Source organism: Labeo rohita, unplaced genomic scaffold, assembly GCF_022985175.1.
Source record: "Labeo rohita strain BAU-BD-2019 unplaced genomic scaffold, IGBB_LRoh.1.0 scaffold_584, whole genome shotgun sequence".
NCBI lineage: Eukaryota > Metazoa > Chordata > Actinopteri > Cypriniformes > Cyprinidae > Labeo > Labeo rohita.
The window spans coordinates 2,431-28,380 of NW_026129508.1; the positions used below are offsets into that span (position 1 = coordinate 2,431).

The 25,950-nt window shown below is 37.7% G+C and overlaps 1 protein-coding gene across 4 annotated transcripts in view; it reads left to right on the forward strand.

Moving 5' to 3' along the window:
• Positions 1-2,586: 2,586 nt before the first annotated feature.
• The window catches only part of LOC127161208 (complement C3-like), a 42,312-nt gene continuing 18,948 nt past the window's right edge, over positions 2,587-25,950 (forward strand). The window contains exons 1-23 of one of the 4 annotated variants that reach the window (XM_051103840.1): positions 2,587-2,690; positions 2,768-2,960; positions 3,129-3,297; positions 3,394-3,470; positions 3,765-3,853; positions 6,054-6,133; positions 6,224-6,311; positions 6,543-6,645; positions 6,750-6,858; positions 6,947-7,062; positions 7,582-7,728; positions 7,861-8,058; positions 8,161-8,352; positions 8,427-8,582; positions 8,668-8,797; positions 11,880-11,951; positions 12,142-12,339; positions 18,390-18,495; positions 18,968-19,050; positions 19,182-19,324; positions 19,605-19,811; positions 19,961-20,021; positions 20,241-20,324. In XM_051103840.1, the coding sequence (XP_050959797.1) occupies positions 2,620-2,690; positions 2,768-2,960; positions 3,129-3,297; positions 3,394-3,470; positions 3,765-3,853; positions 6,054-6,133; positions 6,224-6,311; positions 6,543-6,645; positions 6,750-6,858; positions 6,947-7,062; positions 7,582-7,728; positions 7,861-8,058; positions 8,161-8,352; positions 8,427-8,582; positions 8,668-8,797; positions 11,880-11,951; positions 12,142-12,339; positions 18,390-18,495; positions 18,968-19,050; positions 19,182-19,324; positions 19,605-19,811; positions 19,961-20,021; positions 20,241-20,324 (2,872 nt within the window). In that variant the 5' untranslated portion in view covers positions 2,587-2,619. The remainder of the gene's footprint in view (positions 2,691-2,767; positions 2,961-3,128; positions 3,298-3,393; positions 3,471-3,764; positions 3,854-6,053; positions 6,134-6,223; positions 6,312-6,542; positions 6,646-6,749; positions 6,859-6,946; positions 7,063-7,581; positions 7,729-7,860; positions 8,059-8,160; positions 8,353-8,426; positions 8,583-8,667; positions 8,798-11,879; positions 11,952-12,141; positions 12,340-18,389; positions 18,496-18,967; positions 19,051-19,181; positions 19,325-19,604; positions 19,812-19,960; positions 20,022-20,240; positions 20,325-25,950) is intronic. The other 3 variants (XM_051103842.1, XM_051103839.1, XM_051103841.1) reach the window with 3 other exon arrangements.

The following is a 25,950-nucleotide window of genomic DNA, read 5'->3' on the forward strand; positions in this document are numbered from 1 at the left end:
AAATATCACATAAAACATTTGTGAATAAAGCACCGTTCCATCCAACAAGTCAAAGAGAACAAAAATGTCACAATTGATACAACATAGTCGTGTAAGACATTTCTTGGAGGAATTTAAATACTTTGATGACTTTGTGCAGACATTGCAGAAAGCCCAAAACAAACTTTCAGATGCCTTGCAACAAGATCGGCCCGCTGGTTAGTCAAGTTATCCCGTCCCATTGTCCAAAGTCACATGACTTTTTTGATGTGCATGGAAGAACTTATTTGGCGAATCCGATTCCGTCTCTCATTATTCACATTCACATCACATTAACTACCTCAAGCGAGTGTAAAAAAAAAAAAAAAATGTAAAGGTTTTTTTTTTTTTTATACTTTAAAATGCACATAAAAACAGGATGACTGAAACACAGCTAATGCAGATTAAGGAGAAAAAAAAGGATGTATAACATTAAATCACATATTCTAGTAGACCCACCAAAACAAAATTATGAACATAAATGACCATATAGCAACCCTTTTAAAGTTATAGCATTGATATCTTTTTCAGTCTAGACCTTTGAACAACTTGGGACATTTAAACCTCATTTACAGAAAAGCACGTGTTCATTAATTCTTTCGACCCTTAAAAGATCAACAGAGCAGTTGCCAGTTTACCAAAGGTTGAATTTACACAACTGTGTTTTGCAGGCACATTTAAGGGAAATCTGTATTGGCCCGCTCTGAACTCTTGTGAACTCATGTCCTTTTGAGCTCTATAGGAATCTCCTGTTTGATAAACAAAACTGCACTCAATTTTACTGACAGCACCTTTATTTCTACATTAGACAATTAACAACTGTGAACTTGAGTGTTTGATTTTGGGTATCCTCAAGGTATGAGTCAATGGGAAGAATCACAGTCCCTATTAATAAAATGCATGAAGATAAAAGCAGTTATTTGTTGCTTTAAATTCACCATGGTGAACTGAAGCATGAACAGTGTTGGGGAGTAACTAGTTAACGGAATTGTAACGGAATTACGTAATGTAACGGAATTACGTAATTTAATTACAAAATAAATGTAATTGTAATTAGTTACAGTTACTGAGAAAAAATATGTAATTAAATTACAGTTACTTTTGAAAAATGCCAGTGATTACAAAGGGGATTACATCTGAATTTTTTCACACACCCACCCCCACTTACAGATTTAATTGACTTCTTTCATAAATTGCATTGATTGCTCTAAAACGAGACACCAATGTTTCAGGAGTTTAGGACACAGAATAGGACACATGCTTATTCGATAACTGTTTTATTTCCTATTTGGGTTTATGCATAAACTTTATTTTTTAAGATTGTTTTTTCCAAGGCATTGTTCGATGCTGGTGTTTTCTGTCATGCAAACATTTGATTTCAAACCAAGTATCATAGCTATTAAACTATTTCTTGTTATGATGTTATATATGTTATGATCTTGTTATGACATACAGCACAACTGCGCTCACGGTGACCCGAGTTCGATTCCCGTCTCGAGGTCCTTTGCCAATCCCGCTCCGCTCTCTCCTCCCAGCTCTTTCCTGTCATCTCTCTACTGTCCTATCACAATAAAAGGCATAAAAAGCCCAAAAATATAAGTAAAAAAAAAAAAAAAAAAAAAAAAAGTCTGAATTTGTGGTGGCTGTGCTTTAAATTAAATGATTACACAGCTCAGACTCTTCCGGGACAACTTAAGTCAGTGCTATATGCTTGATAATTGTTCTTGGTGGAAGCTTTGCGTTTGGTTAGCTAATAAAATATTACAGCTTAATTCAATATTATGTGGACAATTTCTTAATTCTGTCATCCTGGTATCGTGGACTTGCTCTATTGTTTCATACAAATGCAGCTGCTGCCATTTTTCTTTTTTTTTTTCTTTTTTTTTGTACATTGTAATGGATTATAAGATAACTAACAAACTAGTACTACTACTTAATTATTTATGTGGTGAAATGTTGTGTAAAAAAACTGGTATGACTGCACTGTGTCCCTAAAATGTCTAGTTTGAACTTGCCGTTTGCTAGCAACTAATTTCTTCATGGAAGCTTTGCGTTCAAATATTTCAACTCAGATCAGTGTTTTGTGTCTAATAATAAATAATCTATCAAGCAGCTGTGTAATAAGTGAGATAATGTACATTCAGCCAGTTGTTATCGCAAAATAAAGACGTATATTATCCCTTACTTATTATCATCTTAATTGAAGTGATGAAGGATTTTGAAAGTCTGATAGTAATCAGTGTTGAATGCTACTGTAAGGTTAACTCTGCCTGTTTTAAATGTTTCAAAATGATTAACAGTTGAAAATATTAGAAAGTTAGAAAAGTAATCAAAAAATAACTAAAAGTAATGTTACATTACTTTAATAAAGTAATTGAAAAGTTACACTACTTATTACATTTTAAATCAAGTAACTTGTAATCTGTAACCTATTACATTTCCAAAGTAACCTTCCCAACACTGAGCATGAAGCATCAATAGCAAATGCAAACAGACAGACTGAGAGAGAGAGAGAGAGAGTGAGAGAGAGAACAGGTTGGACTCGTGGAGGTGGGTATAAATCTGAGCTGCTGCAGGCTCACAGAAAGACACACAGACAGGATGGACGTGAAGCTGCTGTTTCTGACTGTTGTTCTTCTCTCCTCACCGCTCCTCACACTATGTGACCCACTGTGAGTATCAAACACACTGTTTGTTAATGGAGTCACTAATAGATCTGTTCTCAAATGCTCTGATTTGATCTCCTCAGATTTGTTATGTTAGCTCCTAATTTGCTGCGGGTGGGTTCCTCAGAGAATGTGTTTGTGGAGGCTCGTAATTACTTTGAAAGAGACCTGAATGTGAGGATCTCTGTAAAGAACTTCCCAACAAAACATGTGGAGATACTGTCCAAATCAGTGACACTGACTGCGGACAAGTACCAGTTACTTACAGATATAAAGGTGACGCCACTTTTGACGTACTTTCACGTTATATAAGCTTACAGTATGTGTAATTCATCATCTACAGTACTAAATTTTAGTTTGTTCATTGTAAAATGCTTTTTTTTTTGTGTGTGTGTGTTTGTTTTATTCAAAATTTGCAAAGGAATTAATTTGTCTTTCATTTAGATCCCTGCTGATCACAGTATATTTTCTGACAATCCTCTGGAGAAGCAGTATGTGTATCTACAAGCTCAGTTTCCAACCATCACTCTGGAGAAAGTGATCATGGTCTCATTCCAGTCTGGATATATATTTATACAAACAGACAAGCCCATCTACACACCTGCTAGCACAGGTACAATTAAGTGATTAAAATAAATAAATAAATAAAAAAACAAACAAAACAAAACCATCAGAACAGATTTAAAACTAAGTTTGACCTCTTTTGCAGTTCAGTACAGGATATTCTCTCTTATGCCCAGCATGAAACCATTCCAAACGAATGTGTTTACAAATGTGGAAATCATGGTAGATACTCATAGCATACTGCTATTTTACACACACACACACACACACACACAGAAAACTTTGTGCATTTTTAGATTTTCAAAAAAAAAAAAAAAAAAAAAAAAAAAAAAAAAAGTGTTTTTTTTTAAGCCTTCTGAATTATAGAGACACAGGGAGAGTCCCCATAAACCACCTACACATTGTAATAAAACAACATAAACATGCTTACACACACATTTATGATGTTTCTGCTGTAATGAGCATCTGACAACCTGAGATTTTGCAGTGTTAACACTGATTTCTGTGTTTCTTAAGAATCCACAAGGTATCACAGTTTCATCAGATAAAATATATTCGGACAAAGGAATGCAGTCCAGAACATACACTATTCCTGAGATGGCCAGGTGGGTAAAACACTGTCAGGACTGAATCTACTCAATTTGAGTGAGTTTTTATTTGCCTGTAGTATTTAATTCAGGACAATATCTAGTAATTTATAAGAAACAATATCACCCTGATCTGTTATCATCTATTTTAAAGTGATGAACTGCATTTTTTATTATTTAATCATGTTTCCTGAGGTGCAATTATATTCTTAGTGTGACTTTTACATCAAAAACGGTCATAATTTAGAAATAAAATGCTATTTTCTAGCCCTCTAAATGCTCCATTGGAAGTGGCATGTCTGCTGTCAGACTTCAATGGAAATGTCCACTGCTATGATTGGCTGTCATCTTTGTAAATGAAATAAGTATAACATGTGGAACTCTCAGAATCTTTTACTATATATATGTATTTTTGTAATATTACAGCTGTCAAGATGAACTAATAATGAAAAGTTTTTGACTATAGTATTATATTTAGATTTACTCCTGTCTTGTGAAAGTTTGCAGCGATGAGCACTGTAGTGATGACAGACTGTTGAGCACATGAATGCAGTGATCTCAGTGATCATTGAGTTCTGCACTCTCAAGAATTGCTTTTATCATAACTAAAAGTGCAAACACAATGCAAAAAGATTCACTGTGCAGTGTAGACAGCATATTTTAACAGGAGTTTTGGAGAGAGTCCAGAATTCAGTCACTGATAAACTCGCATTAAGATCCTTTGGAAGGTAATGTTATTTTTGGTCGATATCTCTTTGTTATCTTTAATGTTGTCTTTAGTTATGCACAATATTGGATAAGATTTGATATGGCAGTTTTTTTCAACTCATTTTTGCCAATACCGATATATTTGTAAAGCTTTGAAAATAACTGTTACAAAAAATAATCACTGCGTTTTTTCCCCCAGACAGATGCAGTGATAACCTTAACATTTTATTTGTAGATTTAACATATCTAGCAAAAGAGTTGTAAAAAAAAAACCTCCTCCCATTTGTGTTTTCAGAATCCATTTGAAAACATATACTACACATGAATAGATCTGTATGTTTGTGATTTTTATTCATGTAAGCTATAGCTTCTGAAAAGCTTCTGAAAAAAAAACAGACTTTTGACTTTGTCATCAGTTCTTACTTTATTTATTCAGAAACACAAGTATCTTAATGCTATTTCTGTATTTTACTTCCATTTTATTAAAAGTAGGCCTACAGCACCCTAACTAAATAAAAGGCCTTACCTGATAGCATTAGGAAGCTGTTGCTGCTGGATGTGCTACAGTCTTTGTCTATTGCACGTAGGACGCATCATCTAATAATATTTATCATCTCTATCTTTAGTCCCTGTATCTCCCTTCTCTCCTTCTCATCTCACTTTTGCATTGATGTGGGTTATACCTGCAACATTCCTGTGTTGGACTTCCTGCTAGTGGTCTGTATGTGTAATTGCACATCGACGCGGACAACGACGCGCACACACACACACACTGTGAACACACACCCAGAGCAGTGGGCAGCCATATTGCTATCGCTGCGGCACACGGGGAGCAGTTGGGGGCTCGGTGCCTTGCTCAAGGGACTCACCTCCATCGTGGTATTGAGGGTGGAGAGAGCACTGGTTATTCACTCCCACCACCTTCAATCCCTGCCAGACCTGCGACTCGAACCTGCAACCTTTTGGTTATAAGCTCGACTCCTTAGCTGTGGCCTAATGGTTAGGGAGTTGAGCTTATAACCAAAAAGTTGTGGGTTTGAGTCCCAGGTCTGGCAGGGATTGAAGGTGGTCCATTTGGCCACAGCTGCCCCCTGAGAAATGACTCCGTGCATGGAATAGAGCTCATTCTTGAAACTGCTATGATTGACATCTTGGTTACCATAGTGATGTTTTGCCATCTTGCACATTTGGTATTCACTACTTTGTTGTTGTATATGAAGTAATGTTACAGTGACCAACGACTCATTATGTTCTGTTATTTGAACTTAACCACGGGTGACAGAGCCATTGTGTTTTGTTTGTGTTTAGAAGGCTTACAATCCAGTTTTTGGAGTTAATAAAGTAGGCAGGTGGAGAGCACTATATTTTGGTAAATGGCTTGTTTACCTAAATATAGTGACTGCTCACTCCCGTAAATTACTGGACTGTGTGTGTACAGAACAGGATGGAGCACTAAATGGTTCAATGACAAATTCAGTTTGCTACAGTGTGTACGTGGCCTATGTTTCAGCTTTGGGATCTGGAAGGTGGTCGCACATTTTGTAAACACTCAGAAGAAATTTACTGCAGACTTTGAGGTCAAAGAATATGGTAAGACCTGAGTCAACAAACTCTTGTTGTGTAAGTATATGATAAGTCAAAGAATACATTTACTTACTTGTGTGTCTGGTTTGGTTTTAGTGCTTCCAACATTTGAAGTGAAATTAAAACCCAACAAGTCATTCTTCCATGTGAAAGATCGGAGTCTGACGGTCAACATTAATGCCAAGTAAGAGAGAGTAAATACATTTTGCTTCATTGCATTCAAAATGAATGTTTAATGTGTGAAAACACTGATATAACTGGGTAACCCAATCTAAAGATAAATGGTCAAATCAAAGTAAAATGGCTCCTTTCCAACTTCTTTGGAACATAAAAGGGCCATGCTGCTTTTTTCTATTTGATGAAGTGGATATGTATCAGTTCAGCTTTTATAGCAGAATTTGATGTGCTTTTATAGGTACATGTTTGGACAGAAGGTGGATGGAACTGCGTTTGTGGTGTTTGGTGTGATGGATGGTCAGAAAAAAACAAGTTTTCCTACAACTCTGCAAAGAGTTCAGGTGAGAGACATTAAACATCTTAAATCTCACTTCTACTCACCTAGAGGACAGTTTAAATAAGAAGTTGCATTTCTGCTGTTTCTGTCTTTGTCATATATGAATAGATCAGAAGTGGAGCAGGTAGTGCAGAACTGAACAATCAGGCGATCACAAACATTGCAGAGCTGGTTGGACTATCAATCTATGTTTCTGTCAGTGTTTTAACAGAAAGTGGTAAGACTCAACAGATACTGTACATCTGTATGCACGTTTACATGCGTGTGTGATTGTATGTGAGAGGTTAATCGTTTGTGTGTTTCAGGCAGTGAAATGGTGGAAGCAGAAAGGAGAGGCATTCAGATTGTGACGTCACCGTACACCATCCACTTCCAAAAAACACCACACTTCTTCAAACCTGGAATGCCCTTCGACGTCTCGGTAGCTATTGTTACACATTATACTTCATAGTGTAAAAAGAAGGGGTCTTGAGAGGCATTTTTGAACTGGTAGAACTTGTGCTCAAGGTCCTGTAAAAAGCAGTAAAACACAATAGTCTTTTACATAAGCAATTAATTCAAAAGCAACACAATCTTAACATGTTTTGTTTGAATGTCCCCTATGGTACAGCCAATACAATGCAATGACAGCATTCAAACTGAATGAATCTGAATGAAATGTAGTAATATGTTAGCAATATGATATATGAACTAAATCCAGCTGATCTTTAAACACTCATGATAGACATAAATTTGCATAAATCATTTCTTATATTTTTGATGTTGATATTTGCATTGGTAATTTATTGTTAATGTTACAACATCTCATCCTGGAAATCTGCTAAAACTTATTTACAATTAAACCCCTTGTTAGCTAGCAAGTTAAGAGCCTAAATGGTTGTAGTATCTGTGGAACAGTTTCATAATTTTTTTTTTTTTTTTTGTCTGGGTTCTATAAAAGGTCTATGTAACAAATCCTGACCAAACACCAGCTAAAAATGTGGAAGTGGAGGTTAATCCTGGAGCAATCAAAAGTAAAACAAAAGCCAACGGCATTGTGAAGGTTATCGTCAACACTCAGGAAGGAACTTCAACACTGAAGATCACTGTAAGACCTGCCATCTCAGCTGTCATTTTCAGTTTCTGGTGATCTAGTATAAAATAGATCAGTTAACATATGTTAAACAAGCAATGCAGCATATTGTACTCAGCACATCTAAAAACAATGTTTATTCTCCAGGCAAAGACCAAAGTTTCAGAATTGGCTAATGATCATCAGGCAGAGAAGACGATGACGGCTCAGGCCTACCAGACCAAAGGCGGCTCTAAGAACTACCTGCACATCAGCATTTGTGCTGAGGAGCTTCAGATTGGTGATTCAGTGAATGTCTTACTGAACACTGGAGAAAAATTCACAGATCAAGTTTATACATATATGGTAAAGATTAAGGTTATTTCCTATTCAGCTGCACTACAACAGCTTGTGTTTGAAACCATATGCATGTAAAAACTGCTTTTAACTCATCTGCTTCATTTTCAGATCTTGAGTAAAGGTCAGATCATTCATGCAGACAGGTTTATGAGGAAAGATCAAACTCTAGTGGCTCTGCCTGTGTCTGTAACCAAAGACATGGTGCCATCCTTCCGCTTTGTGGTTTATTACCATGTGGGCTCATCTGAGGTGGTGTCTGATTCAGTCTGGGTTGATGTGAAGGACACATGCATGGGAAAGGTGGGTCAGCCATCACAAGAAAGAGATGATGTACCAAACTAGGTCTGACTCAGTGCTTCTTGTTTTAATGACAGCTCGAGCTTAAGGTAAAGAATGAGGGGCGGAATTCTTATAGCCCAAGAGATGCAGTTGAGCTGCAGATAACTGGAGATCCTGGAGCTAAAGTTGGTCTGGTAGTGGTTGACAAGGCTGTGCATGCCCTTAACAAGAACAGACTTACTCAGACTCAGGTGAAGGATCTTCATAGCAGCCAAATCAGCTCATGACAGCTTCTGGCATTAAATGCATGTAACTGATGTCTTTTTGCACTTTTAGATCTGGGACGTCATAGAGAAGAATGACATCGGCTGTACAGCAGGAGGTGGAAGGGACAGTATGGGGGTTTTCACTGATGCAGGTCTGATGTTTGAGTCCAACACTGCAGGAGGAACCAACACCAGAACAGGTTTTTTTTTTTTTTTTTTTTTTTTAGCTAATGATATTTTATAATAAGATTTTATATACATATATATATATATATATATTAGTGATGTCAAAATTAGGCGATTTATTTATTTTTTCATTTTAATGCGTTAAAAAATTTAACACAGTTAACGCAGGTGCGGGGCTAGGTTTGGCCACCCCACCCACAACCACTAAAGAATTGCATTTATTTAGATGCAGAACGTAATAACGAGATCATCAAATGGGAGACTTTTCAGACACAGGCTCTAACGTCACCTCAGCACCAGGCCCGAGTCAAATGAGCGCGGAAACGGTACCATGATGAGGAGCCTCGGTAGAATATTAGTGAACTGCGGTCAGATAAGATGTTGTCTGATCATATGTCAGTAAAAACTAATCTTCCTGTCATGTCAGCCGTTATACTGTGCTTGTAGCGTGCACTGTATCATATTCAAACCCAAATGAAACTACAAGTATGTAGTTAGTCTTAGTTAGGTCATTAGTTAAGTCATTAAGTTACAAAAAAGCGTCTAAAGCTGCCTTAAAACTGTGCATGTAAGTGTTTATTATTTAAGAGTCACATTTAAAGCAGTGTCAGATCCGCACCAAGTTCAGCAGCGACAGCTTTTAAAGTAACAGCAGCCAAAATATCCTAATAACCAGCTGCTGTGATGTCTGTTTATCAAAGAACAAAATTAAAAAATAAGAAACCTTCTGTAGTTTTAAGCTTAATATTTTATTTAATTTAGATTTTAGTGTTTGATAACTTTATTCAATTTGTCAATATTTTCTTGCTGAAGGGCACAGATAGCTGTAGGACAGTTATTATAATGGGAAATGTGAAGATTGTCTTAAAGTGGTCATCGGACGCCCATTTTCCAAAAGTTGATATAAAATAGGCTCTTAATGAAAAGTCTATAATATGCTTTGGTTAAAAATTCTCAATGGTAGTGTAGAACAACACCCTTTTTACCTTGTCAGAATGAGCTCTGCAAAAATCAACCCATTCTGATAGATTGCTCCTTTAAATGCAAATGAGCTCTGCTCTCCCCGCCCCTCTCTTCTCTCTGTGGGGTGACGAGCTCTGAAAGATTGTTTACTTTAGCTGCATTTAGCGTGTTTAGCTGCGAAACTTGTTAACTAGCATGTTATTAGGAAAGGTGATTGCAGAGATTCATTAAAAAAACCCTTATACTCAGTTCTGCTGTAGGTGAAGCTGGATCACAAATGATTTGCGTGAACATAGACACATTTATGTAGATCCGGAGGCGCATTCCCTTCACACACAAACGTAATCTACTGCATCTTCTGCGGCTCAGATGTCGGGAGTAAATGACGACCACTATGTTCATTATTACAGCCAGCAACACAACACCTCAATCACTCAATCTGAGATATTCTTGTCTAACTTACATCCCTGCTCAGGCATTGAAACAATGGCGATCGGACTGTTACAGCTGATTTAGGGCAGGTGTGAGGTAAGAAGCACTGCACTGAGGAAAATCAATGTTTCCAAGTCTGTGGGGCCAGACCGGGTGTCAGGTCGGACATTGAAATTATGTGCAGACCAACTTGCAGGAGTGTTTCAGGACATTCATTGCAGCTCAGCATTATCCCTATTTGCCTTAAATCCTCCATTATTGGAACTGTGCCAAAAAAGTCTGTTACCTGCCTCAATGACTGTCGCTCAGTGGCTCTGACCCCTGTCATTATAAAAAGCTTTGAGAGGCTTATTCTGCAGCACATTAAGAACATTGTATCTCTGGAATTATAGAGCTACCAGTTTGCTTTTAGGGAGAATCGATTTACGAAAGACAGTCATCATAGCACTCTACACAGCCCTTTCCCATCTGGAGATGTCGAATGCATATGCCAGGATGCAATTAGTTGATTTTAGCTCCGCTTTTAATGCAATAATCCCCTACAAACTGGTACAGAAACTCTACAAATTGGGCCTGTCCACCTCATTGTGCTTATGGATCAGAGACTTTCTAACCAACAGGCCACAAGTAGTGAGAATAGGGGACAACACATCGTCTGCCCTCATTCTAAACACAGGAGCTCCACAAGGATGCATGCTCAGTCCTGCAGTCTTTACTCTCTTCACACACGACTGCACCTCTATCCACGCCTCCAACACCACTGTGAAATTCGCAGACGATACCACCGTAGTGGGTCTTATATCGAACAATGATGAGACTTTCTACAGGGAGGAAATCCATCACTTGGATCTGTGGTGTTTAGCAAACAATCTGGTCTTGAACACCAATAACACCAAAGAGTTTATTGTGGACTTCAGAAGGTCCGGAAGGACAGTACATGCAACACTGCTCATACGGGGGGCAGAAGTGGAGTGTGTGGGAAACATCAAGTTCCTGGGTATCCACATTTCAGCAGACCTCATTTGGGCCCTGAACACCTCCCACCTGGTTTGAAAAGCTCAACAAAGACTTTTCTTCCTCAGGAAGATAAAGCAGGCTGGACTCTCCTCTCAGCTGCTGATAAATTGTTATAGGAGTGCCATAGAAAGCATCTTGTGATGTTGTGTAGCTGTGTGGTATGCCAGCTGCACAGCACAGGACAGGAAGGAATTGAAGACTGCACAGAGGATTATTGGGGATCCATTTTCAAATCTGGACTTGGTCTATGCAGAACGCCTCCAGAAGAAGGCCAGGAACATTGCGGCAGATTCCACCCACCCGGGTCATGGACTGTTTGACCCTCTGCCCTCAGGGCGGAGGTACAGGACTATAAAAACACACACAAACAGACTGAGGAACAGCTTCTTTCCAAGGGCTGTGACCTCTGTTACACCCTTTGCACTCACACCCTAAAGCTAATTACAAAATTTTGCATTTGTGTAAAGCTTGTAACTGAGACTCACCAGGCAGAATTTCATTTTACCATGTACGATGACAATAAAGTAAATTGAATAAAACACAGTCTGTTATGTCATACATGAGCGTAGACAGTTCGGCGCAAATCAGATGTGTAGTAGTATATTAGAATCATGCATTCGTTCTCAAAGGGACAGCCTAATATACTGTTGCTAATAAAATTAATTGAAATGAATTTTCCTCTAGAGCCTGAGTGTTCTGTCCCTGCAAAGAGAAAACGAAGAGCTGAGAGTCTCCTGCAGATCACTAGTACACTGGGTGAGAAGCTGAACTTTACTCCAATTTGACTCTTACCATTTATTGCTGTGTTACGGACCCTGTTAAAGATCCTTAAAGATCCCTTTTTATTGAACATTATTAACAGGCCACTGTTCACATTTTAGGAAATTTTATCTTTTCCCCTAATAATTCTCACCCTGTTCTTCTACTTCTCTCATTGTCTTCTCAGCTGGTCAATACTCTGGTGAACTGAAGCAGTGCTGTGTTGATGGAATGAGGAGTAATAAACTCGGCTACTCTTGTGAACGAAGAGCCACGTACATAGTCGATGGGGCAGAGTGTGTCAAGGTCTTCTTGCACTGCTGCAATGAGATGAAAACCCGCAAGGACTTGAAGACCGAAGAGGAGGAGCTGATTCTGGCTCGCAGTAAATATATTATTCAGTTGTCAAAATATCTTAATTTTATCACACTGTAGAATAGCATGACGATACCTAAACCACTGAACTCAGACCATCAGGGGAGTTGCTTGTGCAGTTTGTTTTTTATGTCCACTCAGGCCCGGCGCTAGGGGGGATTTGTGTCCCTTCAGTTTTCTTAATGAACTTATTTATTTAAACCGTCAACGGATAATTAATTGGAGGAGCATGCATGTACCGTCTGCAGAGTGCATAAAATTCTGTTCAATTTGAGCAGATCAATCAGCGTCTGGCTTGAGGCAGTGTAGCTAGCCTACGCCATCAAATTAGGCTACCGCAAGAGCGATTCGCGAGCAGATGCGGGTTGCGGTCACCACAGTTTCTGTAGCGCGGATGGCTGCACGAGCTTTGATGATGACAACTAAATCACGATTTACCAGACTCATTCACTGTATTTCATCCTGTTCTTTAATAGGGTCACAAACTCATTTAATGTTATATTAATGCTTTAGCATACTGTGCCATGTTTATCAAAATAAAGCCGATAAAAAAGTGAAATTACACACAAAAGATTGTTCCTGGGTGGGCGTCAAGGGTTTGTGGTCCTTGCCACCCTGAGTCACTGTGCCCCGCTTTACAACCTCTCCCCTCCTTGCTGAATGAGTTTGTTCGAAAGTGAAACATTTCGAACAGTGGAGTGTAGATTCAAGTCACATGACTTTGGCTTGAGCCTCAAACTTGATGACTTGCAACTCGACACAATCAAAGGAGATATGGGACTTGACTTAGAATTTCACAACAATGACTTATGACTTGGCTTAAGCCCGCTGACTTGGAAAGACTTTATTCCTTCTAAAACCAAAGTTCAGAGTAGTTGTTTCTACCAATATCATTAATGCTGCTTCAGAATCAGAATCAGAAAACTTTATTGATCCCGCAGGAAATTGCTTATGTGATGACTACCACAACACACAAAACACAGAAACACAAAAACAACAATTTAAAATAAAACAAAATAAAATAAAATAAATAAGTCTAAAATAAATCTAATAACATCTATAGAAAAAAAAACAACCACAATATAAACAAACTATGCTACACACAGAAATGCTTGATATAATATCTATCTATCTGTAAGTCACGCAACTGAGTGAAAGACTACTAACATAAGTGAAAATTTAAAATAAATTATTACACTTTAGAAAATCAGTGATAATTAAATACTATTAAGTAATATTCAATAATAAAAAGTAATATTGACCAAATAGTAATATTACACATGAAAACTATTGCACATAAATTATTGCAAGTAATTAAGTAATTTAGCACCCATTTAGAGAACAACAAATAATATTGCACATAATAATATTTTAGCACCTGGTAAGAACATTGCACAGTATTACACATAGTAGACTGTTACACATCATAGCAAAGTAATACACACAGTCTCCCACACACTGATAGTTTTAACCCATAATAAATATACAGCAAGAGCAACAAACTGTTGCACAGATTACTGTGAGGGTAAGTGACTGAGGGAGGAGTTATAGAGTCTAATGGCAGTGGGAAGGAAGGATTTTCTATGGCGTTCAGTGGAGCACTTTAAGCTAATGAGTCTGTGGCTAAAGGTACTTCTCAGTTCGTCCGTCACATTATAAAGTGGATGATCTACATTGTCCATGATTGACCGAAGTCTGGACAATGTTCTCCTTTCAACCACAGTTTCCATGTTGTCCAATTCCTCGCCCACCACAGAGCCAAATTTCCTAATCAGTTTGTTAAATCTCTTCATGTCTGCCACTTTCATGCTACCACCCCAGCACACCACAGCATAGAAAATGGGACTGGCTACTACAGACTCATAGAACATCCGCAACATAATGTTGCAGACTCTAAAAGATCGAAGTCTACGTAGGAAATCCAGCCTACTTTGACCCCTCTTGTATGTGACCAGAGAGTTCTTGGACCAGTCCAATTTATTGTCAATATGCACACCCAGATATTTGTAATCCTGAACAATCTCCACATCCACCCCTCTATTGGACAGGGGAGTGACCGGAGGTCGTGATCTTCGCAAGGCCACCACCAGTTCTTTGGAACAGAGCCAGAATTACTAGAAAGTAGTAATTGTGATAATAGTAAAAGTGGATAGTCATTGGAATAATACAATTTGGTTGATGACACAGCTGTGACACAGATTTTTTTTTCTTTTTTTTTTTTCGTTATAGACACCCTTATGGCTGGAATTTGACTTAACTTGGTGTGTGTCCTTAGCATATCCTGTTTTCTATAGCCCTATTCAGACAGGACTAGTTTTCCAGGTAACTGTTAGAGAAATTTGTGTTTGACAGATGTAGGCTTGCTTTGTGATTTTTACTCCTATCAGAATCTGCCACATTTATTTTTTTCTTACACAACCTCTGTAATAATTCCAGAGCAAATTACCTACTGTTTTTCGCCAAACTCAGTGATCCTCTGAGAAAACTAATCCCATCTGACTGCAAATGTCAGTGATTGCAGACAGTATTTTTCTCACAATACATTTCCTTGTGTGTTTTGGCCAACGTGAGCTACCACATACGCTCTTACTACCGCACACATTTTTTTTATGTTTGCCTCCCAAAAAAAACAAAACAAAAAAAAAAAAAAAATCTGCCGGATCACATAAACTGTTAAGACTGGCTACTGTAATATCAGCATCAGGTAAGATTACTTGCCTTCATTTCTGCACTCAATTACATAATGTTTTTCAGGGCTCTGAACCAGTACAAGGAACAAAAACGTAACTTATTTTTACAAAAAAAAAAAAAATTGACAGGAACATAACCAGAAACAGAAACTAAATCAAATGTAATAGTTCCAAACAGAATCACTTATTTGAAATGGCTATTAACCAGTTAATAGAGTTGAGCCGGATACTCGGCTGAAACGAGTATCCGGCACGGATAAAGCACTTTTGCCGAGTACGAGTATCATACGAGTAATACGAGTCAATATCTGTGCTCGGATTGAATAAAAATTCTCATTGGGTAGTTTACTGTGTCTGCGTTCTGTGATAGGCTAGTCACAGCGCCCCTCCCCTACACACATACAGATTTATTGTGTTGCTGTGTCCTATGAGGCGCCACGTAGGATTTAAATCAAACTTCGCTTATCAATACATACATAAAACACCTGCATATACACCTAGAAATTACTTGCATATACATGTATACTGGTGGATGTTCAAAATATACATATGAAATACACGTGCACACTAATATGAAATCCATACCAATACATCTTTTATTAGTAATGAATACATATACACTTGTGAATAACTTGTATATACATATAAACTTAACGCATGCATACGCTAAAAACACTCGCTTATACATATAAACTTGATCCATGCATATACACCTACAACAACACGCACATATACATATAAACTCGCTGCATGCAGACACACCTGTACATACTCGCATATACATATAAACTTGATCCATGCATATACACCTAAAAACACTCGCACATACATATAAACTCGTTGCGCGCATATACACCCATAAAACACTCACGCAAACATACAAAATACATTTCAGGTAAGACGCATGCTTGAGTTGTGTATATACATATATGCAAGTGATTTCATATGTGGATGTGCGTGAACTTTTCAGTGCAAACGGAAGGCATTTCAGTGTAAACGGAAGGCATCTCAGTGCAAACGGAAGGCATTTCAGTGTAAAAGGAAGCAGCGGCACTTCCGGCGGAATCTCCAGATGCCGGGGCATTTTAAAACGCTTAATATGACTTAATACATTAAAATAGCGTTTTAAAAAGACCTTTAATATAGCATACGATGTACCGGGGCGAATTTCCACTGGGCACTTTTCAAAATCCCGTTCAGCACCGCCGAGAGTTCGCGCGATCGTTCAAACAAAACCGAAAGTAAAACGCGCACGCGCCTTCAAAAGCAATTTTAATACCCCGCGTTTAGAGCGCGACTCCCCAATGCGTGCAAATTAGGCTACATAACATATTTATTCTGTATTTCATAAATAAATAAATAAATAAATAAAAAATCACACTGCTCAAGGTTAAAAAAAGAAAGTTATGCTGAAATGAAAACTCTTGTTCATTACATTTTACTTCATAATTGCAACCGCATGTGTTGTATTCATTGTTGCAAAACTTGTTCTGTATATAGTTCGTTTGTTATCATGATCAAAACCACTGATCTGAAGCTCAATGCTGATGCTGTCATGTAAATAGTTTTCTAATCAGCAATAAATATAACAATTTCTGATCAACCCATATCAATTGCATGCTTAAAATAACATACCGGTTAAAGCCCCGCCCATTTCAAGACAACATGACCCACTTCCAGGTTAAATCCCACCCACTTCCGGGTTAGGCCCCGCCCACTCCGAGTACAGATACAGATACAGATAATTCATATGGTTAACAGATACAGATACAGATACAGATAATGCTGTACTCGCTCATCCCTACCAGTTAATAACATTATTTTGTCGTTCTGTTTAATATTTAATTTTGAAGTCAATCAATCACGAATTCAAGTAAATTAAGTTGCAGTGGCAATGTTTAGAATGATGTCTTGCTTCTATCTGTATGACCAACCAGCGTTGGTATGACCATAAATTATGGAGAGACAGTTTCGTCTCTCTTAGAAGGTAAAACAATGCACTGATTGCGCCGGTGCCTCATGCACACACAACATATTTTTGCTAACTTGACATCGCAGCCTGTTCATTATCAAAATAAAATAATAAAATACAGTTAAAGAAACATAAAAATTTACACTGCTCAAATTTACACTAGCCATAACTTAACCATGGCATTTGTAGTTAGCCTGTGGTTATACTAAAAGTAATCAATCCGAATGAGTATGCAATGCACACGTACCGAGCATGTGATCTCGGCAGTGCCCAAATGTTCAAAACAGATCTTCTCATCTCTCATCTGTAATAAACACAGAGTGTAACACGTACATAAAAATCACAGACGTCGGGTGATAAGAATCGAAACTTAAACATAGTTTAGAAAACTAATCCTAGGGGTTAATAAAGGCCTCCTGAAATAAATCTATGCATTTTTGTAAGAAAAATATCCAGATTTAAAACTTAAACTGTAATATCTAGCATACGTGTGTACAACATATAATGGAGAACATCTGGGTTGGATAAAAACCACAGACTGTAAAAAAAATATATGGACGTAGTGTCCGTGACGTCACCCGTAGATTTCTGAAGAGCCTTTTTGAAGCTCTTAGTGGGCGGGAGTCGGCCGTCGCCATCTTGGAATCGCGTCATTGCACGTCACTCCCGGATAGTCGAAAATGGGCAAAGAGGCAGGATGTGGGTTGAGCTGGTTGCTGAAACCATGCCCGCCTAGCGCGACGGAGGTGACAGCAGCGGCAATCCACCTGTCACTCAAGTGGCCACGCCCTAAATTATGCAGAACTTTAAGGCTTAATATAAATTAAACAGATGAGTTCTAAAAAAAATTCACCCCCCCTCACAGTTGACATGAAGGGCAAAATTAGCTATATAGACCAAAACCACATTTTGTACCAGGCTGTGAACACAATTTTTCTGCTGTAAATTTGGGCATTTTAACATTGGGAGTCTATGAGATTGACTCCCTTTTGGAGCCAGTCTCTAGCGGCCACTCGATGAATTGCAGTTTTAGTCACTTCAGTGTTGGCTTCAAGGGGGAGACCGGGAGGTTGCCGCTTGATTAAAACCAAAACCAGGCCATTCACAAAGAATTAATGTTCTGCACATTTCTGAAACAGACAGCTATGACGGCTGCACTCGCGTCTCATACAAGACATATATAGAAAGCCTTGTAAAGTAAAAAGAGGTTCAAATATTAGAAAACATGTCTTGAGAATTTGTGAGGGTTTTATTCCATTCCACTGCAACTGATATATTTTTTAAACGCAATCTGTGTGAACGGCGCTTCGGCACTTTGTATTGGTCTTTTCTCTCACAATTTTTTTATTATTTGTAATTTTATATAATTATTTGTTTATTTTTTTTATTTTAAAACAGGCGATGATGATGATGAGGAGGATTATACAGACTTTGAAGATATCGTGTCACGTACACATTTCCCTGAGAGTTGGCTTTGGGATGAGATTAAGCTATGTGAGACATGGTGAGTAGGAGACTTTTAGAAATGAGTTGTGTCCCATTCACACCACTAGTGACTCAAATAGCAAATTAACAGCATTGTTATGCTTATTTCTTGTTTCAGTAGCTGCCATCAGATCAGTTATTAATTGCAGTATAAATGAATTTAAATGTGAATGAAAAAGGCTGTCAACCAAAACATGACTGAAACATTTAAAATAAAATAATTATTTACAATTGAAAAAAAAAAGAACAAATTAAATAAAATAATTATTTAATTGTTTGAACTAAGAAGTACACTAAATTGGGTGAATTTAACATCTAAAAACAACCACTTAAAAAGTGAGTTCATCCTTACTTTCATAAATTATAAAGTTTAAATAACTTTAAAATTTTCAAGTTGAAAATACTTAATTTTTTAAGTATATTACAACTTAACTGAGTCAATGTAAAATGATAACTCAAAATGTTTATATGTTTGTTTATTGATTTTACAGTACAGATACAAAAAAAAAGATCTTACTGAAAGACTCTATCACTACCTGGCAGATCTTGGCTGTCAGTTTGTCACCAACACTCGGTAAGGTGAATCTGCAAACCCACAATTTATGATATTCTGAAAAATCATCATTGTCATTATCATCATCATCATCATCATCCTGGAGCTGCTGCTTTAAGAACTTCTATGTATGTCTGTGTTCCTCCTCAAAGGCATCTGTGTGGCAGAACCTGAGGAGATAGTCGTTCATAAGAGCTTTTTCATTGACCTCAAGATGCCTTACTCAGCTGTGCGTGGTGAACAACTGGAAATCAAGGCCATTATTCACAACTACACCCCTAATGATCTGAAGAAGGTAGATCTGATCTAATATTAAAAATGCAGAAATTTTGGTAAACATTAAAACCATGTGCATATGCATTTATGCTTGAGTCAGATTATTTGCTGATGACGACATACTGTATATGCATTCTGATTGTGACTAAAACTGAAGAAAAGTACATGCTGTCCAGTGCTAAAACACACTTATCCTCCATCATCATGCATTTCATATTCAAGTCAAATGCTTTTTGCTTTGGGTGAAGTTTCCTCTATTTATTTAATCAGTTTGAGTCTCGTTCTCCCGTTTTCACCAGGTTCGTGTGGAGTTCATGGAGACAGAGGATGTTTGTAACTTTGCCAGTAAGAAAGGCAAATACAGAACGACTGTAAATGTTGACAAAGGCTCCAGCATAGGCATTTCATATGTGATAATTCCCATGACAGTGGGACATCATGATATTGAGGTGAAAGCTTATAAAACTGACTATCACGATGGAGTGAAAAAGACGCTGAAGGTGGTGGTACGTTTGATGGGAAGTGGTGGCTGTCACTTTTAGCATTTGTTTCAGTTGATTTGGTTATTTGTTAATGTAATGATCTATAGATGTTATATTTTCAATAGCTAAACTAGAACATCACAGGTAGTTAACACTCTCTCTTTCTCTTTCAGTCTGAGGGTGTGCTGACTTCATTACATGAGCAAAATATTGAGCTCAATCCCATTAAGAATGGTGAGATATAATTTGAACCACACAATAATACTACGGTTTCATACTTCCATTATACAGCAGAACACACATTATACTTTCAGCATATTATGAAAAAAATGCCTATCAATATCGTTAGTATCTCACAGCTGCTCACAACTGTACAAAATGTGATCAGCTCGTGACTCGTGACTCTTCTTCCACCTTGCTGCTCTTCTCTGTTTCTCATCCCATATGGAACAGGAGAAAAACCTATACTCCTTAGAGCCGAAGTACCAGCTGATCGGGTTCCAGACACACCTGCTAACACGTACATCTCAATTACTGGTAAGGAAAAAGATTTTTGTTTAACAATCTACAATCATCTCATCTGTCTATTATTCTATGTCCACTACCATTTTTGTAGTACTTGTAGTACGTTTTCTTCAGTTCAAAATAATGAGGGACGACATCTTTTTAAAAGAAATGTAGCAGAGTAAAAGGTACGATATTATTCTTCGGAATGTAGTGATGTAAAAGTTTCTCAACATAAAAATACTCTGAGAACATGCAGATACTTGAAACAATCAGGGTTCCCATGGGTCCATGAAATCCTTGAAAGTTTGTGAATCTGAAAAAATGTTTCCAAGGCCCTGAAAAGGTTCTGAAAACAAACATACATAGAGACAGGTCCTTGAAAGTACTTGAATTTATTTTGTGCAAGAAGTTTTCTGGAAAAATTCCATATTATTCCCTCTGGTCCACTAATGTGTTATTTCCAACACTTCGTGGCCTGTGCATACTAGCTTGCTTGATTTACGTTAGTTAGTTAGAGTGACCATTCGCTTTCTTCTCCCCAGACATGTCCTCTTTTTGGACCTAAAACAAATGGGTCTGGCCAGGATTTGTAAATCGCCCAAAATGTCTGGAATTCGGCTTTTTGCTTTCTACAATCGCCATTCAATATGCAGTTTTGTATTAAAGCCCTATGTGGGACTGTTTCATTGATGCCGCTCCCGCTGAATTTTGGGCCATTACCGCCTGCTCACGCAGTAATTCTAATATTGAATATAATTTTTGTGTATCAGGGAACCGTATGCAGAGTATTTAAATCTCTTTTGAATGAGCGGCTATTCACTTACAATTTCGCGATCACAAATACTCTGTATAAAGGGAGCACATCTTACAGATCAGATATGAGCAGCAAATCCTCCAGCATGATTTGCCAGTCATCTCTCCTTACTCTTGTCTTGACCCATGATCTGTTAAATCTGATTCCTGCAGCTTGTGTTATATGCAGGGTTGCCAAATGCACTTTTTTGCACAGAATTATACAGGCTGATTTTAAACTGTTGAGAACGGTTGCTTTGCTCCCATGTGTGGAATGTTTGAAATATTGCAAAATTACATTTGGCTGAAATGCTTATAATGAAACAGTCTACCTGTGATAAAACTGTGCAAGATCTTGTGTTTTGTGATGGCCACTGGTAGGAAGCCTTTTAGTTGTGTTAATGACCAGTCTGCGCAAGGGTGACTTTTAGGTATGGAAATAAAATATTTTGAGTTTTGATATGGAATCTGGTCATTGCGCTACTTTGGGGGCTTTTTAATTAGAATAATTAAGATCAAAGAATGGCTTGCCAGAGATCCAAAGGACCATCACTTGGCCAGGTGAAGAGCTGAGTATTCTTCAGTTTTATGCAAAACAGAAATACGGCAAATAGAATATTGGATCTCTGTCATATGGCCAAAAATAAATGCAAAAATAAAATAAAAATGCTTTTTTTGCATAGTTGTGTTTGACACATGAAAACTGGAACAATGTACCTTACAAGGTAACACGATGTAACCTTGCTCTCACTTGAAATGTGTCCCCACATCAAGTCCTTGAATTTGAGGGTATTGGACCTGGAAAGTCCTTGAAAGGTCCTTGAATTTGAATTTGAAATTCTTCCCGAGGAGTGGGAACCCTGGACAATGTACTGATGTAGGCCTACTATAACAAAGTAAAATTACTTCATTACTGCCTACCACTGCTTGTTTGACTCACATGTAAATACAGTGACTTGCTGCCACCAACTGGCATAACAATGCAACATGCAGAAGTTTCTGAATAATCCTCTCCACAGCCTTTAGACAAATGGTGAACTGTTCTCTCAGCCAATCAGATTAGAGAACTTCAAGTTGTATGAATGAGAATAAATGAAAATTAAATCAGTTACATACAAATTATCTCAGAAACTGTCCCAAAATGCATCTTGGGATGAGGGCTGTCGCTAGTAGGGAGAAAGTGGACACGATTATAGGGGCCCATGGCTGTCAGGGGGCCCCCTGTAAATTGTAACAGACTAACTGGGCTCAGCTTGAAAGACGCTCCGGACAGATCAGTCTCTGCTGTGCGTACGTCATCACTAAAGTTTTCCATTTTCATGTGAGAGGGAGAAAAAAATCACTCGCTGCTCTTTTGTAGCTTTATTTTACATTTATCTGTTCAATTTTTGTACCTGAAAACAAAAAAATAAAGCACTGATTATTTATTTGTTTTATTCACACAATTTCAAACAGGGCACTGGAAAAGAAGAAGAAGAAGAAGAAGAAGAAGAAAATACTAGTGTTGCATAAATGACAGCTCATCGTAAGAAAGATAATTAATTAACTGTATTCTCAGCCTGTGTTCCTCCTTTCATTCCTCCAGGTGAAGACATTGCTCAGACAGTCAAGAAAGCCATCAGTGGAGACTTCATGGGTCGCCTTATTTTCCAACCCTATGGATCTGGAGAGGGAAATATGTACCGTATGACACTTCCTCTCATTGCCACTCATTATCTGGACAGCACCAATCAGTGGGAAACTGTTGGCTTTGAGCGCCGTAATGAAGCCATCAGCCATATCAACACAGGTCAGCAGGATACAAGAAATACAAAGAATCTGACTATGATTTGAAATAAAATAATAAAACACGGCCTCGTTTGCAATTAACGAGGAACTATATGCAGCACTTGGTTTCTTTAACAAAACTCCAGATACACAGAACAACTAAAAGTAAAATGTGACATGAACGGATAAGTGAAATGAACAAAACAGAGCAGGTGTGCAAATTAATCAAACAATAGAAAACCATAGCGACGAACTTAAAACTAGAAGACAGAACTAAAACGTGTGACAGAACCATATCAACACCGAAACAAGCCCAGATGTCCTACCCAGACTTTGAAATAGACGTTAAAATTACATTTTTTTTTACTTAAGATCAAAACTCAAAGTCTGAGTCTCAAAATCTGAAATAAATAAATGGTTAATAAAGTAAATATTTTTATATTATTTCTTTATTAAGGTTATCAAGAGCAGCTGAGATACCGCAAATCAGATGGCATAGCGAGCAATGATGCCGATGCCTCTCTGACGGCTTTTGTCGTGATTGCCATGCAAGAGGGAAAAGAGATCTGTGCTGAATCAGTAAGTAAACATCTTCCACCACTGTGTTTTCCAGAACTAGAGTGGTGTCGATAAACGATAATGTCGCGTATCGACAGTACTTTCAAAACATTTTTTGATGCTAATAACACTAATATCAATTACAAATGATTATTAGTAGTAGTAGTAGTAAACTTATATAGGCCTAATAATAGTCTATAGGGTCAGACACAGCACAGTAAATAAGTTATTGATGAAAATCAAAAGCAGATAAAAAACTAAAACTTGTTTAACAAGAAATGTTGATTACTCTATTTTTTTCACTAATATATGCTCATCATTAATATATGGTCCACAAGAGAAATACTAAAAACGAATATATTTAGATGCATGGGGGGAAAGAAAGGACATTAACATTGTTATGGGAGATTTCTTGAACAAGTTCAAGGACAACGCTGGATGGACTATGATCCACGAAGGAGCAGCGGGCCTAAGAAGAATACATTTAGATTGAAATACCATTGATATACCCCTTTCAGCGTTGTAGATTCAGCTGTCCTTGTGTCTGAGAGAATTTATGTGCTGTTAATGTGTGCATTCGCTTTCATATGCTTTCACCAACATAAGTCTCTTGTGAAGTTTGCAAATTGCATGTGTGATATCCAATGGCTTGTCTTTTGGGTGAAATATTTCTATGTGACGTGACATTGACCCACTCCATCTTTGCTTGCAAAATGATAAAAAAAAGATCCTCATTTGAGCCTCAAAATGAGTAAATAAGTTAATCAAATAGGTGAACTATTGCACGTGATAGATGATAGGACAGTATATGACTATGGAGCATTTCGCCCAACACTAGCCAGCCCAGAACTATTAACAACTGACAGTTTTGTTACACTCTTCCTCTTCGATTTAACACCATATCCACAATTTTATAGAGTCTGCGTGAAAGTATCAAGAAGGCTGTTTCCTTCTTGGAAGGTCGACTTCCACAGCTGACCAATCCTTACGCTGTTGCGTTGATGTCCTACGCCTTGGCCAACGCCAAAAAACTCAATAAAGACATCTTGATGAGACATTCGACCCAGGAAGATGGTCAGTCACACCAACATCAAAATCTCATGTGTTGAGCTTTATATAACATAGACCAAGGAAGTTCATGGAAGTTATGAATTGTATCTTGTAATTACAGCTGCTTGTTGATGGCACAACAACAGCACAAATAGCTCATAAAGAAGCCAAAGCATCAAGCTCAGTGGTCGGGATCAGCGTATGTGAATGGGGCTTTATCTCCACGTCTTTTAATAATCCTATGTTGTGTTTGAAACAGACGGTCGGTACTGGACTGTCCCTGGACAGCATCATCACTCACTAGAGGCGACGGCTTATGCTGTGCTGGCGCTTGTGAAGGCAAAAGACTTTGATAAAGCAGGAGAGGCAGTGTACTGGTTGGCAAAACAACAGAGTCACTATGGTGAATATGGCACCACACAGGTACTGTGCACTAACACTCAACATTTGAATGTGATAATAGTTGTACAGATGGGCAAACCAGCATTTGACAGTAGCTGCAGCTTGAGCTTTCATTAAAGAAAACAATAATATCTTTAAATATTGTTACAACCTCATTTTTATAGGGTAAAATCTAAATATTCAGACTGAGTTAAGATTTTACTCTTAATAAAATGGCACATAAAACCATGCATTTTAACTACCATGTTCTGTACCTCGCTACTATTGTAAAAAAACAAAAAAAAAACTTCATTGGTTCTGTGGTATTTGTTATGAAAACCAACAGCCTTAACACATTTATTATACATGCAAATGAACAGATGTTGCTATAGCTTAATCACTAGCAAAATTATAGCAACAATTACATGTATTATAATAAAAAAAAAAACTTGGCCTGATTAACCAAGATTTCCATAAAGCAAACAAAACAAGCACTTCAAATGAGTAAAATTAAACATTATGTTACCTGCTTTCTTAATTGCATTTCTTAGTCTATACACTTTCAATAAAACACTGGCTATTGCTTTGTAAATGGTGTTTTGTTTTGCAAGTTTTCGTTGCATTTACACCTTTATGACTAGCATGCATGACTTGTGTGGTGTTCCCAGCACTTCGAAGCAGTGATTCATTTTGCAAAGCATTTGATTCAGTTTATCAATTGATTTAGTTTCAGAAAGCTGTGTTTCATGCATCATTACAGTTTAGTTGAGGCCTGGAGTCCTGTCTTTTCTAGGCGACCATCATGGTGTTCCAGGCTGTGGCAGAGTATCGCACGCAGGTGAAGGACCAACATAACTTTGATCTGGATGTGGAGCTGTCCGTGAGAGGAAGAAGCAAACCTGTCAAATGGACTTTGAAAAGAGATAATATTCATCATACATGGACAAACAAGGTGAGGAGTGACTCATCAAAATCATTCAAAATGATTCCAGCTTCGTATATCAGTTGACATCTTTTTAATTTATTATGCGAGTTGTGTTGCTCGCCATCATTTTTAATTGTCTACGTCAATAGTGTTTAATCCATAAAATCTTCAGGTGTATCTATT